This window comes from Artemia franciscana, chromosome 6 (assembly GCF_032884065.1).
Source record: "Artemia franciscana chromosome 6, ASM3288406v1, whole genome shotgun sequence".
NCBI classification, from domain to species: Eukaryota; Metazoa; Arthropoda; class Branchiopoda; order Anostraca; family Artemiidae; genus Artemia; species Artemia franciscana.
The window spans coordinates 25,568,860-25,581,422 of record NC_088868.1 but is presented as its reverse complement, the minus strand read 5'-3'; the positions used below and the strand labels follow the sequence as shown (position 1 = coordinate 25,581,422).

General features: G+C 35.0%; 1 protein-coding gene across 1 annotated transcript in view; it reads right to left on the bottom strand.

The window, feature by feature from the left end:
* The window catches only part of LOC136028528 (titin-like), a 524,102-nt gene that overhangs the window by 96,078 nt on the left and 415,461 nt on the right, over positions 1-12,563 (bottom strand). The window contains exon 52 of the mRNA XM_065706373.1: positions 2,735-2,891. Coding sequence (XP_065562445.1) covers positions 2,735-2,891 — 157 coding nt within the window. The remainder of the gene's footprint in view (positions 1-2,734; positions 2,892-12,563) is intronic.

The following is a 12,563-nucleotide window of genomic DNA, read 5'->3' as shown; positions in this document are numbered from 1 at the left end:
AATGCACATGACAGTACGCAAGGGCACTGGGCCAAAGCAGTAATACTTGGGTGTATACCAATGAGACCTATGGACTACGTTCGCCACCCTGAGACTTTTAAAAGGTATGATTACCATTCAAGACCGAAATCATTATTCAGAAAATTTGAAAAGAAAATATGGTGCTAAAGCTTAACACAGGAAAGAAATACAAAACTTAGGAAAGTTGAGAGGAAGATTTCAATTTTAAATTCATTCACGAAGTTCTAATTGATTATAATCAATTGGACTCCAATAGAAAAATAACTCAATATGCAACAAACTTAACAGATCTTAGAATCTGAGTCATATATCAATTGAGATTCAGCAACTGTCTTTTGTTCGAAAGATTTTTAAATAATAGTGAACAACTACTCAATGGGCAATTTATTTTTACTAGTGAGGTTATTTCGGTTCAGGAAAAAAAAGGAAGAAAAATACATCAACCACGTCAGGTCAACTACAGCATATTTTCAATGCAAAAATGTGCATTGTATCTATAGACTATGAGAAGATTTCCATGAAATCCCTGAGTTTGCCAAAACGAACGCATGGAAATATTTTTATTCCTAAATATTTACCTGAATTAGTATTTCCGTTTCCCAAAGGAAACGAAATCGAACCAGGAAAGCAGGGAGTCATTTTGGGGAGGCGTGGGGGGCACTTGTCCCCCAATAATTTGGAGAAAATATTTTTTATATAGCCCATGCCTCTTCTGTCTCTGGATGTAGACCTCTCTCCCCCCCAATAAAAATGCTGGAGCTATCCCCCTGCAGGAAAGTCATTGGAGTCGGAGGGTTTTTTCCCGACTCCAGTGGGCTAAGTACTAATCTCTATTCCAAATCCAAAGGCTTAACCCCGAAAAGGCTTAAGACAGGACAGTTAAGACCCATTCACAATGAGCTGTTAACGATTCTGAAATTTGGCTAACATGAATTTGAGCCAAAGAGAATATTAGTAGAATTTTCTATTTCCTAAAAAGATGCCATGCAGATAGTTCTTCTACATTTCTCTTAGAAAATGGAGTAAAAACCCAGTGAAAAATCAGATTGGCTCAAATTAATATGAGCTAAATCTTGGTATTATTAAAAAATTACTGTAAAAGGGATTTAACACCAACGTCTCGATTCAAACATCCCTTGGTAAAAACTAGATCACGGATGATCTTTACAAATGTTTATTTTATTTTGGAATCAAATTTTATGCTGTTGGTCACAGATAAAGATTTCAAATAAAATTAAAGCCTTGTATATTTTTTTCCTTCTAAATTTTTCTATTTTCAGTTTGAAGCATACATTCACCCTAGAATCCTGGATGGCATTAACTAGGAATATATAAAAATGACGGATCATTTCGAAAATCCGAGTCAATGTTTGGCTTCAGTATCAGCATTGCCAACGCGGTACAATTTCGCCTTTTTCGGTACAATTTAGAAGTCCTGGTTGAATACGGTACACTTGGAAATTCGTTGGTATATTACGAATTTTTCGGTACATTTGGGTTTTAATTGCTCCTCTCTGACTCAGATTTCTGTTCAAGTTCTGTTTTATTGAAAATTATCTTTTTGTTACGGAAAATTTTTAACATGCTGTTAAGATAGTATAAATCAATCCTCGCGGTACAATTTTAGTCGGAAAAACTGGTATAGTTTAGTTTGAAGCGTTAGCAACGCTGTTCAGTATAGTATGGTTGTTCGACAGATTAGTGGTTGGATTGGTTTTAATATTTGGAATGTCAGCGAATAATTGTTTAATGCAGCTATTTATATAAGCCCCTCAGAAAACTTTGAGACGCTGGAAAAAAAATATTATCGCTTTAAGGTAGTTGCACCAATTGGATAATCATAGCCGCAGCATAAGGTGCAACCTAGTAAAGAACGAACTCTAGACCACAGAGACCAAAAATTTTAAAATGCGTTTTGGGAACAAAACTGTCAGGTGAGGAATAATAGCCAGTGGAAGGTGATTCAGGAATGGTAGCTTTTATTTCGGGTAATTTTAATGGTATAAATTTATTGCGAAAATACATTCAGGAAATTTCAAAAATAGCCTGAAACCTCACAAAAATACTGTCAGATCACAGCGAAAACTGCACCATTGGAATCATGCTGTACACAGAAGCTGTTATAAAAAACACTTCTGCAAGTAGTGCCTATATCCTCTGGGGGTTACTTGTGATACATGACCCGTATATTTGTCATCCCCCCTCCCCCCCCCTCTAATGGTCAAACTGTAAATAGAAGTGAAAAGGTATGCACCGTAACGGGATAAAATTGATATTTATAAAGAAAAATTAATCAGCTAGTTAACTTAATGGTTACTGCTTCATTTTTCCTGCTACTATTTTTTACTGCAAGATATAGCTGCAGATTTTTCATTTTTATTTTGTTGCTAAGATTTCTCTTAGAACAAGGAATAAAGATTCCATGAAAAATCTGGTTGGCTCAGATAAGGGCTAGCTAAATATTCGTGTTAGTAAAATTCTATTGTGAATGGATCTATAATACCATCGCCATAATTCAAAGATACATGTCTAAAACACTAGATCGCGTGTCCATTTAAGGGCTTTAAGAGTGATTTTGAAGTTAAAACAATCATTATGTTTGGAAAGAGCATAAAAGAAGAGGTGGAATAGTGCGTTCACCTTACCCATATGTAAGTAACAGAATCGTCTAAAATTCACCAAAAATGAACAGAAACAACTGCGAACAACTTACTATCGACAACTAAGCAGGCAGAAGTAGATATTTTTCCAAGGTCGTTATAACCAATACAAGTGTATTCTCCTTCGTCTTCAGGGTAAACTTGGTGTATATTTAGGCGTGCAATCGTGCCATCATAAATTTCTTCAAAGTCCGGTGATTTTGGAAGATTCTGAAAAAGACTATATTAGTTCTTTTTTCAAGCATTTGAATTTCCACAAGAATTGATTAGGCCTAGTCAGGTTAATATAGGTCCATAGTTATACATAAGTCACTGGGTCATTGGCTTCAATTCTAAGAAACGTTGGGGGGCAAAAATAGATTTTCCGAGATTAAAGGGGGGGGGGCAATTTTGTTGTTTTTTCCTATTTTCAGCGAAAACGCAGGGGAAGGAGGCGTGCAAAAAATATTTGGGGGAGGGGAGGACATGCCCCCTCAATTGAAGCGACTGCACTCGGTTAGGAAATGAAACAAGACTTGAAGAGGATATCCTAGGCTCACCTTATCTGGCCAAAGAATATAACACAGTAGCAAATTTGTTAAAAAGGTTTTTTCTTCTTCTCAACTTGAGGGCATTTCTCTACAAGGCTGGATAAAGGCCAAATGGGCCCAACCGGGCCCCGTATTTGAAAAGGCCCTGCGTTACCATCAAAATGAACAAAAACTAATTCTGAAAGTTAAAGCAAATCTTTTCTGACGATAAGGGGTAATTATGAGTTATGCAAATAATTAAAAACATATTTATTTTAAGTTTGCATGGCTGGATGGGATTTATTAACGTGTTTATTGTTACATAATATATACTTTATAATGTTGAAAACTGACACCCGTAAAAGCTCATGCCAAATTTATTGAATTCAACCGGGATAGGCCCATATTAGAGAGACTTTGCACTAAGTACTTGAACTACTTTACGTACGTAAACTACTATGCAAGAATATATTATTTAAATATCTAATATATACAGAGGGCCCCATAAAAATCCCATCGGGCCCCGCACCTATTTAATCCGGACCTGTTTCTCAGCTAGTATTATTCAGGACCTTTTTTAAAATTTATCTATCCCAAATACACAAAAACTATTTGAAACTGACCAAACTCAGTTTTCAGAAATTAAAATACATCACCGCAGGTATGCAATATTTTAAGCTGCAAAAATAAGAGCGAGAGACTAAAAACTTAATTAACTTATGCTTAATGTCGTATCACGGGAGGAGGGGAGCCGTGTTATAACCCCTCGGTCCAACTAGTCAAAAAGTAACAAAATTCATATAAACAAATTTTTATTGAGTTTTGTAAAGTTTATTTGTACAACTCCCCCCCCCCAAAAAATAAAAATAAATCTTGGATACGCCCTTGCCTGCACTACTTGTTAAACAAGAAAAAGAAAGACGCAATCCTACGACACAGTACATTAATCTCAAACAAGCTTTGTCAATCAGCTTCATTATTTAAGCAACACAAATTCATGCAACTCATTATTGGTCTATTAAAAGGCTCCCCCACTGATCTTAAATGACTGGAAATCAACTAGTGCCGAACATAAGAAAGAAATGTGCCTCAACATCTAAATAATTTAAGTTTTATTGTTAGTAGATTCGCCAAGATAGGACCTGTATCATGGTTGCAGCAGTAGCTGAAACCTGGTCGAGAGCGAACCACAGCCCATAGTAACCAAAAGCTAAAAAACGTGTTTTGAAAAAAATGCCTTGTGAAAAAAAATTGTCATGTGACACTGATTCAAGAATGGTAACTAATATTTCAGTTCGTCTTAAGATCAAAAGTTTGTTGCCAAAAGAATTTTATGGTACCTTCGAAAAAGAGTCTGAAAGTGAAATCCCTCGAAAATGGTGTTGTACCGAAATAAAAAGTACACCATTGGAATCAGAACGGTCAAAAACCCTTGTATAAGATAATCAGGGTCTCCCACCTTTAAAAACAAGAAAAATCAATTTTTGCATGGATAGCTCTGTTGCGTCTAATTTTTATTACTTTTTTTTATTTTTTATTTCTACCAGGGCTAGAGGATAACCAAGACATCGTAGAGACATATTTAATAGCTCATTAGATCGGAAATTAAACTTGCTAGTGCCCCCAACAAGATTGGAGGGCAGCTAGCCTCCCTCTCCAAAAGGTCCCCTCCCCTCAATGCCGTCTGATTAAAAAAATTTAGATACTCATTTTCTTCAGTATAGTTCAAAAGTCTAATAAATACGGTTTGGTGATATGAATCTCTATAGTCCCATGGGAAATGGATGTATGCGGTATCGGGCGTATCGGAATCAGGTGTATCGGATTTCCCAGTATTATTTAAAAACGATCAGAAATTAAATTAAAAAAAAAAAACAAGTTTTTTCGACTGAAAATAAGGAGCAACCTTAAAACGCAACCTTAAAACGAACAAAAATTATTTCTTATATGAAAGGGTTTGCCTTATCCTTAAGACCTCGCTCTTTACGCTAAAGTTTTTTTTTTACAGAATTTTAAAGCAAAGCCTATTATTCTAATTAAACGGCCATTGTGTTTAAGGAATCGTTCTTAAGAACTAGGACAAAAATTGGAAACTTAGCGTAAAGAACAAGGTCTTGTGGAAGGGGCAACCCCTTTGATAAACGTAATAATTTCTGTTCGTTTTAAGTTTTGATGTTGCTCCTTACTTTCGGTTGAAAAACTTCTTTTTTTAATTTAAATTCTGATTGTTTTTGAATAATAGGTCTAACGGGACATCGGGCTGTCTTGACTAATATTAAGACCCTTGTTCTCATCGCCGTTTTTTCTCTTAGTAAATTTAAGCTTTGTTTTGCGTAAAGATGTTGCACATAAAACGTCTTAGCGAGATCGCATAGACGTCATGATTAGTTTTTTTATATTTGCCCTTTTTATGAAACTGGCGGTTGGAAACTGGCGCGAGTGTCAAGAGAAAAAAAATCAACACCATCTAGCATGTGGCGACACTTGGCATTTTTTTCAAGTTATGTTATCATTTTTCTGCCAGGAACTGCTATCAGAAACCTATTACTACCTTAATTTTACGAATTACTTTAATTAAATAAATTTTTCTTATGATTACATTGAAGAAAATATCAAGTGTCGTCAAACGCTAGATGGCGTTAACCATTTCTCTTGTCGACACTAGCACCAGTTTCCACTCTTAATAGTTACCCATACTCTTTGGTAACCCCTCTTAGAGTGGGAATACAAATTTCCAACGACCGATGCGAATTTCCAACGAGCGGGGAATGAGGGTGGTAGGTTATTGCATTGCGCGATTGCTACGTGCACGGCTTGTATAAGAGAATTTTAGTAACATTTAGTGAAGGAAATCTTAGAAGCCCGCTTTTAAAGCTGCATTGAGTAGTGCGGACAGAGGCGAATCCAGAAGGTAGTTTTAGGGGCACGTGCTCCCCCAGAAGTTCGAAAGCTGCATTATTTACATAAGAGATCATTGCCCTTTGAGTAGGGGCGTAATTTGATATAGAGCAAGAGGCGACTGCACCATCCAGACCAACTTTGCCCCTCCACAGCTGAAGTTTATTTTTGCAAAAGATCTTGCCAAAACTAAGGTAAGCCTGCATAATCCAAGCATTCAGAGAAACAGGTCAGTTTTCTTTAATATATCTTTGCCTTAATGGTAACACATAGATTATTTTTCAGTTTTCAGTGTCATTTTCATTTGATTTGGCAAAACTGGCTCCAACTTTGCCCCCTTCAGGACTTTGACGAAATTACGCCACTGCCTTTGAGCCTCGGGCCAAAGGCCTCTCGTTGGACCTGTCTGACATAATTAATGAAACAGATTCAAATGATTTTGATTTTTGAAATACAGTGCTACTTTTTTTTTTTTTTTTTTTTTTTTTTTTTTTTAACGCCTGACTGGACTGCTTAAAAAAAAAGGTTTTCAATTTGACTTTGAGTCAAGAAAATAGTTCTCTAGAGGGATATAAAAAAGTCCTTTTTGGTTTACTTTAAAACTTCGGTTTTAAAATAAACGGTGCTGTCTGACAGAACTGCGGAAAGATCGACCCAGGAGGTAATAAAACAAGACTTACTCAGAGGAAAGTAAGAAATTAAGTTTGGCTACATTTTTCATAAATATTTGTATATATTTTTTTCTTGTCTCATTCCACGAATGGCATTTTAAATGTTAATAACAGTTATCCAGAATCAAGCAAAATTCATATGCAGTATTTACTTACAAAAAATGAGCTTTTTTGTTAAATTCCAATAATTACTAATACCATCTTTACCAGTATGATATTATCAAAAAAGATCTCTGAAAACTTCCAAGAAGAATGTAAGGAAAATCTCACTCTCAGTAACTACTTCCAAATACTCAAAATTTATTTGAGAATAGAACTCCCAGGAAGATTTCAGATTAGAGGCATACAATTTAACAAGGCATTCATAAATTTAAATTGAAGAATGCCCCAGGCCAAGCTACCCACCAATAGCTCACAAAAGACAAAGTAGTACCACTATTGAAGCATGTTACACTTTATATAATGAAGAATGATTTGGGTCTTTTCGACAACAATAGCAACTCTATACCTCAAGTTAATAACATATTCTCACGATTGCTACAAAGATGACATGTAAAAATTCTTAAAGTGTAAATAAATCACGGTAATTCATATTTGATCCATTTCGACATGGAAGCTCAAACAATTTTACTGGATGACACCACTATTTCACCGAACTGCCATGGTAATGAGCGGTAGTGAGTAACGTTTGTCAACAGAAACCAATTTTTATCAAAAAGAATTTTCATAGCAAATGTGTAAATAATTTTTAAAGAAATATACAAAGATGAGCATTACCTTTTATGCACTATACACATTCGTTTTGTCTTGTTGAGTGAGTAACAGCAGTTCTGGAAATGTTTAAAATGTGAGTTATATTGATTTTTTTTAATGTTTTTTTCCTTTCTCCTGTGTGTTTGGTTTGTCGTTTTTTTCAAATGGTTTTATTTAAAAAAATGTTCTTCTTTAATTTTTTTTTGTTGCTTTCGTTGAGAAAGGCTCAGATTTTCCGTTGAGAAAGGCTCTGAACGGCCGTTGAGAAATATTTGGATTTTCTTTTATTAACGTTTTGTTATTTTTTCGTTTTTTTGTTCAACTGTTTTATTTAAATTAAACCCATTTATCTCTCTTAGTTTTTCGTAACAAAAATGTCCACCAACAAAATCCGCTTTTAAGGCTGATTCCACGTGCACAAAGTACATAAATCTGAGACTACCCATCGCAAGTTGTTAGTAGAAGACAAATTGAATATCGTTACGTTACAGGGAAAATATTCCCGAATATGGGATGCAATCTTAATGAAAATTTCACCAATGCCGTATCCAGGGGAAGGGAGGGCGACCCCTCCAAAAAAAACCTGCATACGACCCTGAATTACACCATCTAATTCAACATGCCTGAGAACTCTGGAACACGTGTTTCATACCTTATTTATGAAAATCTGAAATTTTACACATTGAAACGGCTCGAGGTTATGAACTGTAAGAAAGGAGCGAATCCTGTTAATAGTAACCGAAACCCTAAAAAATAATTTTTTATAACAATATATGCATCAGAAGATTTTGCTCTTAATGGTGATTCTAAGCATGTAAAATCTACTAGATTTAAAGTTATCCACCAAAAAGTTACAAGCCTGATATAAATTGCCCTATTTTCCAAAAAGGGGCAAGGCACCCCAAAAGTTTGAGTTATCTTGATGATGAAAATTAAAACATCAGATTCACTATCAGAGAACCTATTTGCAGGGACTTCTTGCCCCTGTGGACAAGAATGGACAAAATACCATACTGATGATAAAAGTATAAACTACATCTAAGAAAACAATATTCATTCGACATGTATAGCAAGTCAGTTTGAGGGGTAGTGAATGATTTCACAAACAAAGTTAAAACTTGGGTGTACTATATAAAGGATATAAGAAATTAACGACAAAACTGTGAAAATCTCGATATCTCTAGATAAAGACCATGACCACAGGTAGGGGTGTGTCGAGGGGGGTTAGTTGGGGGATGGGACCCCTGGAAATTATGTCCGACTTGTATAAACGTAAAAAAAATGCATATAAACGAATTTAAAAAAAAACTGGTTATGGCCCTGACCACAGGCACACCTTCATACGTGCCTTGATCGAGATACTTCGCATTTCTATTTTAAAGCATTCATTTATTAAATTCGAATAACTTAATATATGAGAAACATGACGCATTCAAAAGAGTTATTCATCTTTGTCGGTTTTGTATCATGCATTACGTCTTTTATCAAGGGCCAGATGTTTTATAGTCAATATTTACAAGAAGTCATTCAAATAAATTCAATCTTGGCGCCACATTCCTCCTTCACCACAAAGGAATAAAAAACAAAATTTTAATTTCTGACATACGGAGTAGCATCACTAAGAAATAATATGTGTGGAAATTCTTATCCATATAAAGAATGAAATTGGGTAATCAGCACGACTTGAATTTGCGCAATGTTTTCTTTTGATCAATTGCTCATTGTGTATGTCCTTTACAACCAAATGCTTCGTTAGCTTGAAAATTATTTTAATATGAGCTTTTCAAAGTGCTACCAAGCCTTCTGAGTTCATTCAAAATTTCCTTCTGGGGATCCAAAGATCACTTCAACAAGAGGTGGAAGAAAAGGAAGAAACTTGCCGTTAATAAATATTAATATTTAGTTACTATGATATAAAACACAAAAACCTGCTCAAAATCGTTAAAACTCATCTCAATAGATTTTTCGGAACAGTTTTTTTCAATTTTTGACAAAAAAGACTTTCCATATATTTATCGATATATCTCTACAGCAATGGCTGGATAGCACAGCGAAGGTATTTAAACAGAATGCACATTTATTTCAGAAATGAAACGCATCACAGTGCCACAATGGGACGTGGTCAAGGGAGAAACTAGCGTTGGAGTATTGACTAATTTCCTAATAGCGTCATTCACTACTTGGCATTTAATCAGATCAAGTTGTTTTCAAAGAAAGCTATTTTTATTATCTACCTTTTCTGTGCTGGATAGTCACAGAAATGGATTTGCTTCCCTCATCCCGTGCTTCTAGGCTAGACACAAGAATTTCAAAATTCTTGTTTAGACTTTTTGCCCTGACCAAGAGTTGCAGAAACTAAGGGTCCGTAACCAGGGGTGGATGTAGAGTAAAATCTTGAGGGAGGCCCAATGTAACAAGGGCGCCAATGAGAGAAAGGTCTTGGGGGGATGTGACAAAGGGGACAATAATTGACCATATTGACAAATTTATTCTAAAGAAAGAGTGAAAAAGAAAAGAACAGGAAAAGGCGGCACCATAAAAATCTTGGGGGTGGGGGTCCCACTTGATCCACCAGTTTTTGTAACCCCTCCACCAAAGGTAATAAAACTATATTTTGTTGCCAATACTTCATTCTTTCCAGTAAAGCTGTTGTCGTAGAATTACTTTGCCTATAAACAGCTTTAAGCTATACTGTGAAGAATCCTACTGCCAAGCAACATTTTTGTTTTAATAATTGAAATCCTGGGTTGCTTAAATAACACGTGATTTTCCAAAACTTCAAAACTGAAACTCGAATTTCTGAAAGTTTGTCGATGACATGATGATCCTAAACAGCTGTTTAGAAATTATTTGCAATTTCGTTGGTGAGATGCTGAAAATTAAAATGTTAGTCAATTCTTAGCAATCTAATATTTTAACAATACATTTTTAGCTTTATTTCCTCCAACAGGACGTCTACCCTAGAGACGATATCTGTCCAACAGAGTAAGCTTCTGGGGCTCAAAAACAAATGACTTGAAATGGGAGGCCCTTATTTCAAACGCAATAAGTTCAAATTTAATCAATTTGGGAAGAGGAGGGGGGTACGTCGTAAAAAAAGGTACTCGAAACAATAAGACGAGTATTAGAACAGCTGATTTTTGCAAAGTTTTCATTCTCCGGAAATGCACTGCCACTACGTAGCTGCAAGTCTGGATTCATTTTGCTAGGAAAAAAAGCAGTTTTTTTTTAGCTTTATAGTAATATTTTTCGGAGAAGGGGCAACACCAAATTTATTTTTGCCCATTTCTGTTCAATTAAGTCTCTATAGGCAATTGAGCCTTTGTGGGGATTTGTAGATTTTTGTGTTATTATTGTATTGTTATATGGAAAATAAATTTATGTATCTTTCTTCATTGTTTATAGTAAACTATGTTCGTTTTAGATTTCATTTTTTTTATTCAGTTATTTTTGTTTGTTCCAAGTTTGACACCTAATATAAGATAATTTCATCTCGTTTAAAGTTTTGAATTCGTTCCTTGCTTGTCACGAAGAAACTATGTTTAAAACATAGAAACTTTTTTTAATTCCAGTTCATTTTAGAAAAGACAAGGTTTTTATTTATATTATTAGTAGTAAGATCGGAAAATAATTCCATTCATGAACGTAGTCATTGTTAATCAATATGAGAAACAAGTTAATATTAGTTGTGGTGGTGGGTGGCATTTGAGAGAGGTAGTGGCAGAGCTACTTATGGTAGGAGTAGCAATGGTAACCAGGGTAGCCTGACTCTAAGCCAGGGTAGCCTTGGTTATGGCAGGAGTAATCAGTGTAAGAAAATGTAGCTTCCTTTCCCCGGTGTTGTTATCTTTGTGAATCAAAAGACTGATTTTTACGGACAAAAAGCGTTGCCAAGTATAACTAATTAGTTTTTCTTACTCATTTTCATGGTTTAAAATGACAACACTGACGAAAATGTGCTACTGCCCTGAAAACTTCACAATACTTAAACAAACAAAAGAAAATGTTTAAGATATGTTTTATATTTTTGGGTTATTTGTGCTTTAAGAGTTTCTGAACTTTCATAATTACAAAAATAAAGAAAACGTTAAGACCAAGTGTTACAGATAGGGTTTGATTTCCATCGAAATTGATGTCTAAAAGTTGCTGAAGCTGCTAATTATAGTTATGAGGCTAATTTTACAATGTGAATGTGCGAAATTAGAGAACGTTAAGCACAATTTTCATGAATACATGGTGCTTAATTTCCACCAAATTATTTCCACCGTATTTACGATTTCCATCAAAGCTGGTATTTCTGAAATTGCTAATTTCAGGCTAATAACAGTATGGAAATCCAACATTAAAATATTTTAAAGAGTTGTCTCACAAATAGCAGACATATTACTCCTTGCTGAAGTTAAAGCCCTGCAAAGATTTTGAATCTGTGTGATTAAATGACCCAACGTGGAGCCCTTGCCCTTTGCCCGTCCCAAATACCCAGTCCCAACTTTTTGCGAAAAAATATATCTCACTTCTTCTGGCTCACCATCTTTCGGGGATAATTTAGAGGATGGTCCTAGATGAATCATTAGTAACCATTAAACATGATTAAGATCATAGAATAGCTGTATTAAATCGAAACCGTAAAGTACTTATTTTATAAATTGTGTTAGACTTCCACTAGAGTTGTGATTTAAGGGTTGCTTAGTTTGGTAGTTCTAAATTTGGAGCTCATTTAAAAGTAGCATTTTATAAATTTGTACGTGATAAGTCTACAAAAACTGTTGCATTAGAAACCTAATCCAAATTTTTATCTGTTTTATACCAAAGGTATATAGATAAAAAAAATTGTAAAGATCGCCAAAAACGAAAATCGATTGACGCCAGTATTATTCATCAAGGATTACGCAATACATCAAATTAGGTAGCATTCCCACAATGGGTGGTAGACACAATTACAAGATTTTTCCTCCATTAAAACAGCACTATGATGTAGATTGTGTTCTCTTTTTTGCTGTATTGGTTAGAGATTTCAAATGAGGATCATGAAACAAATAACGCTATGATCT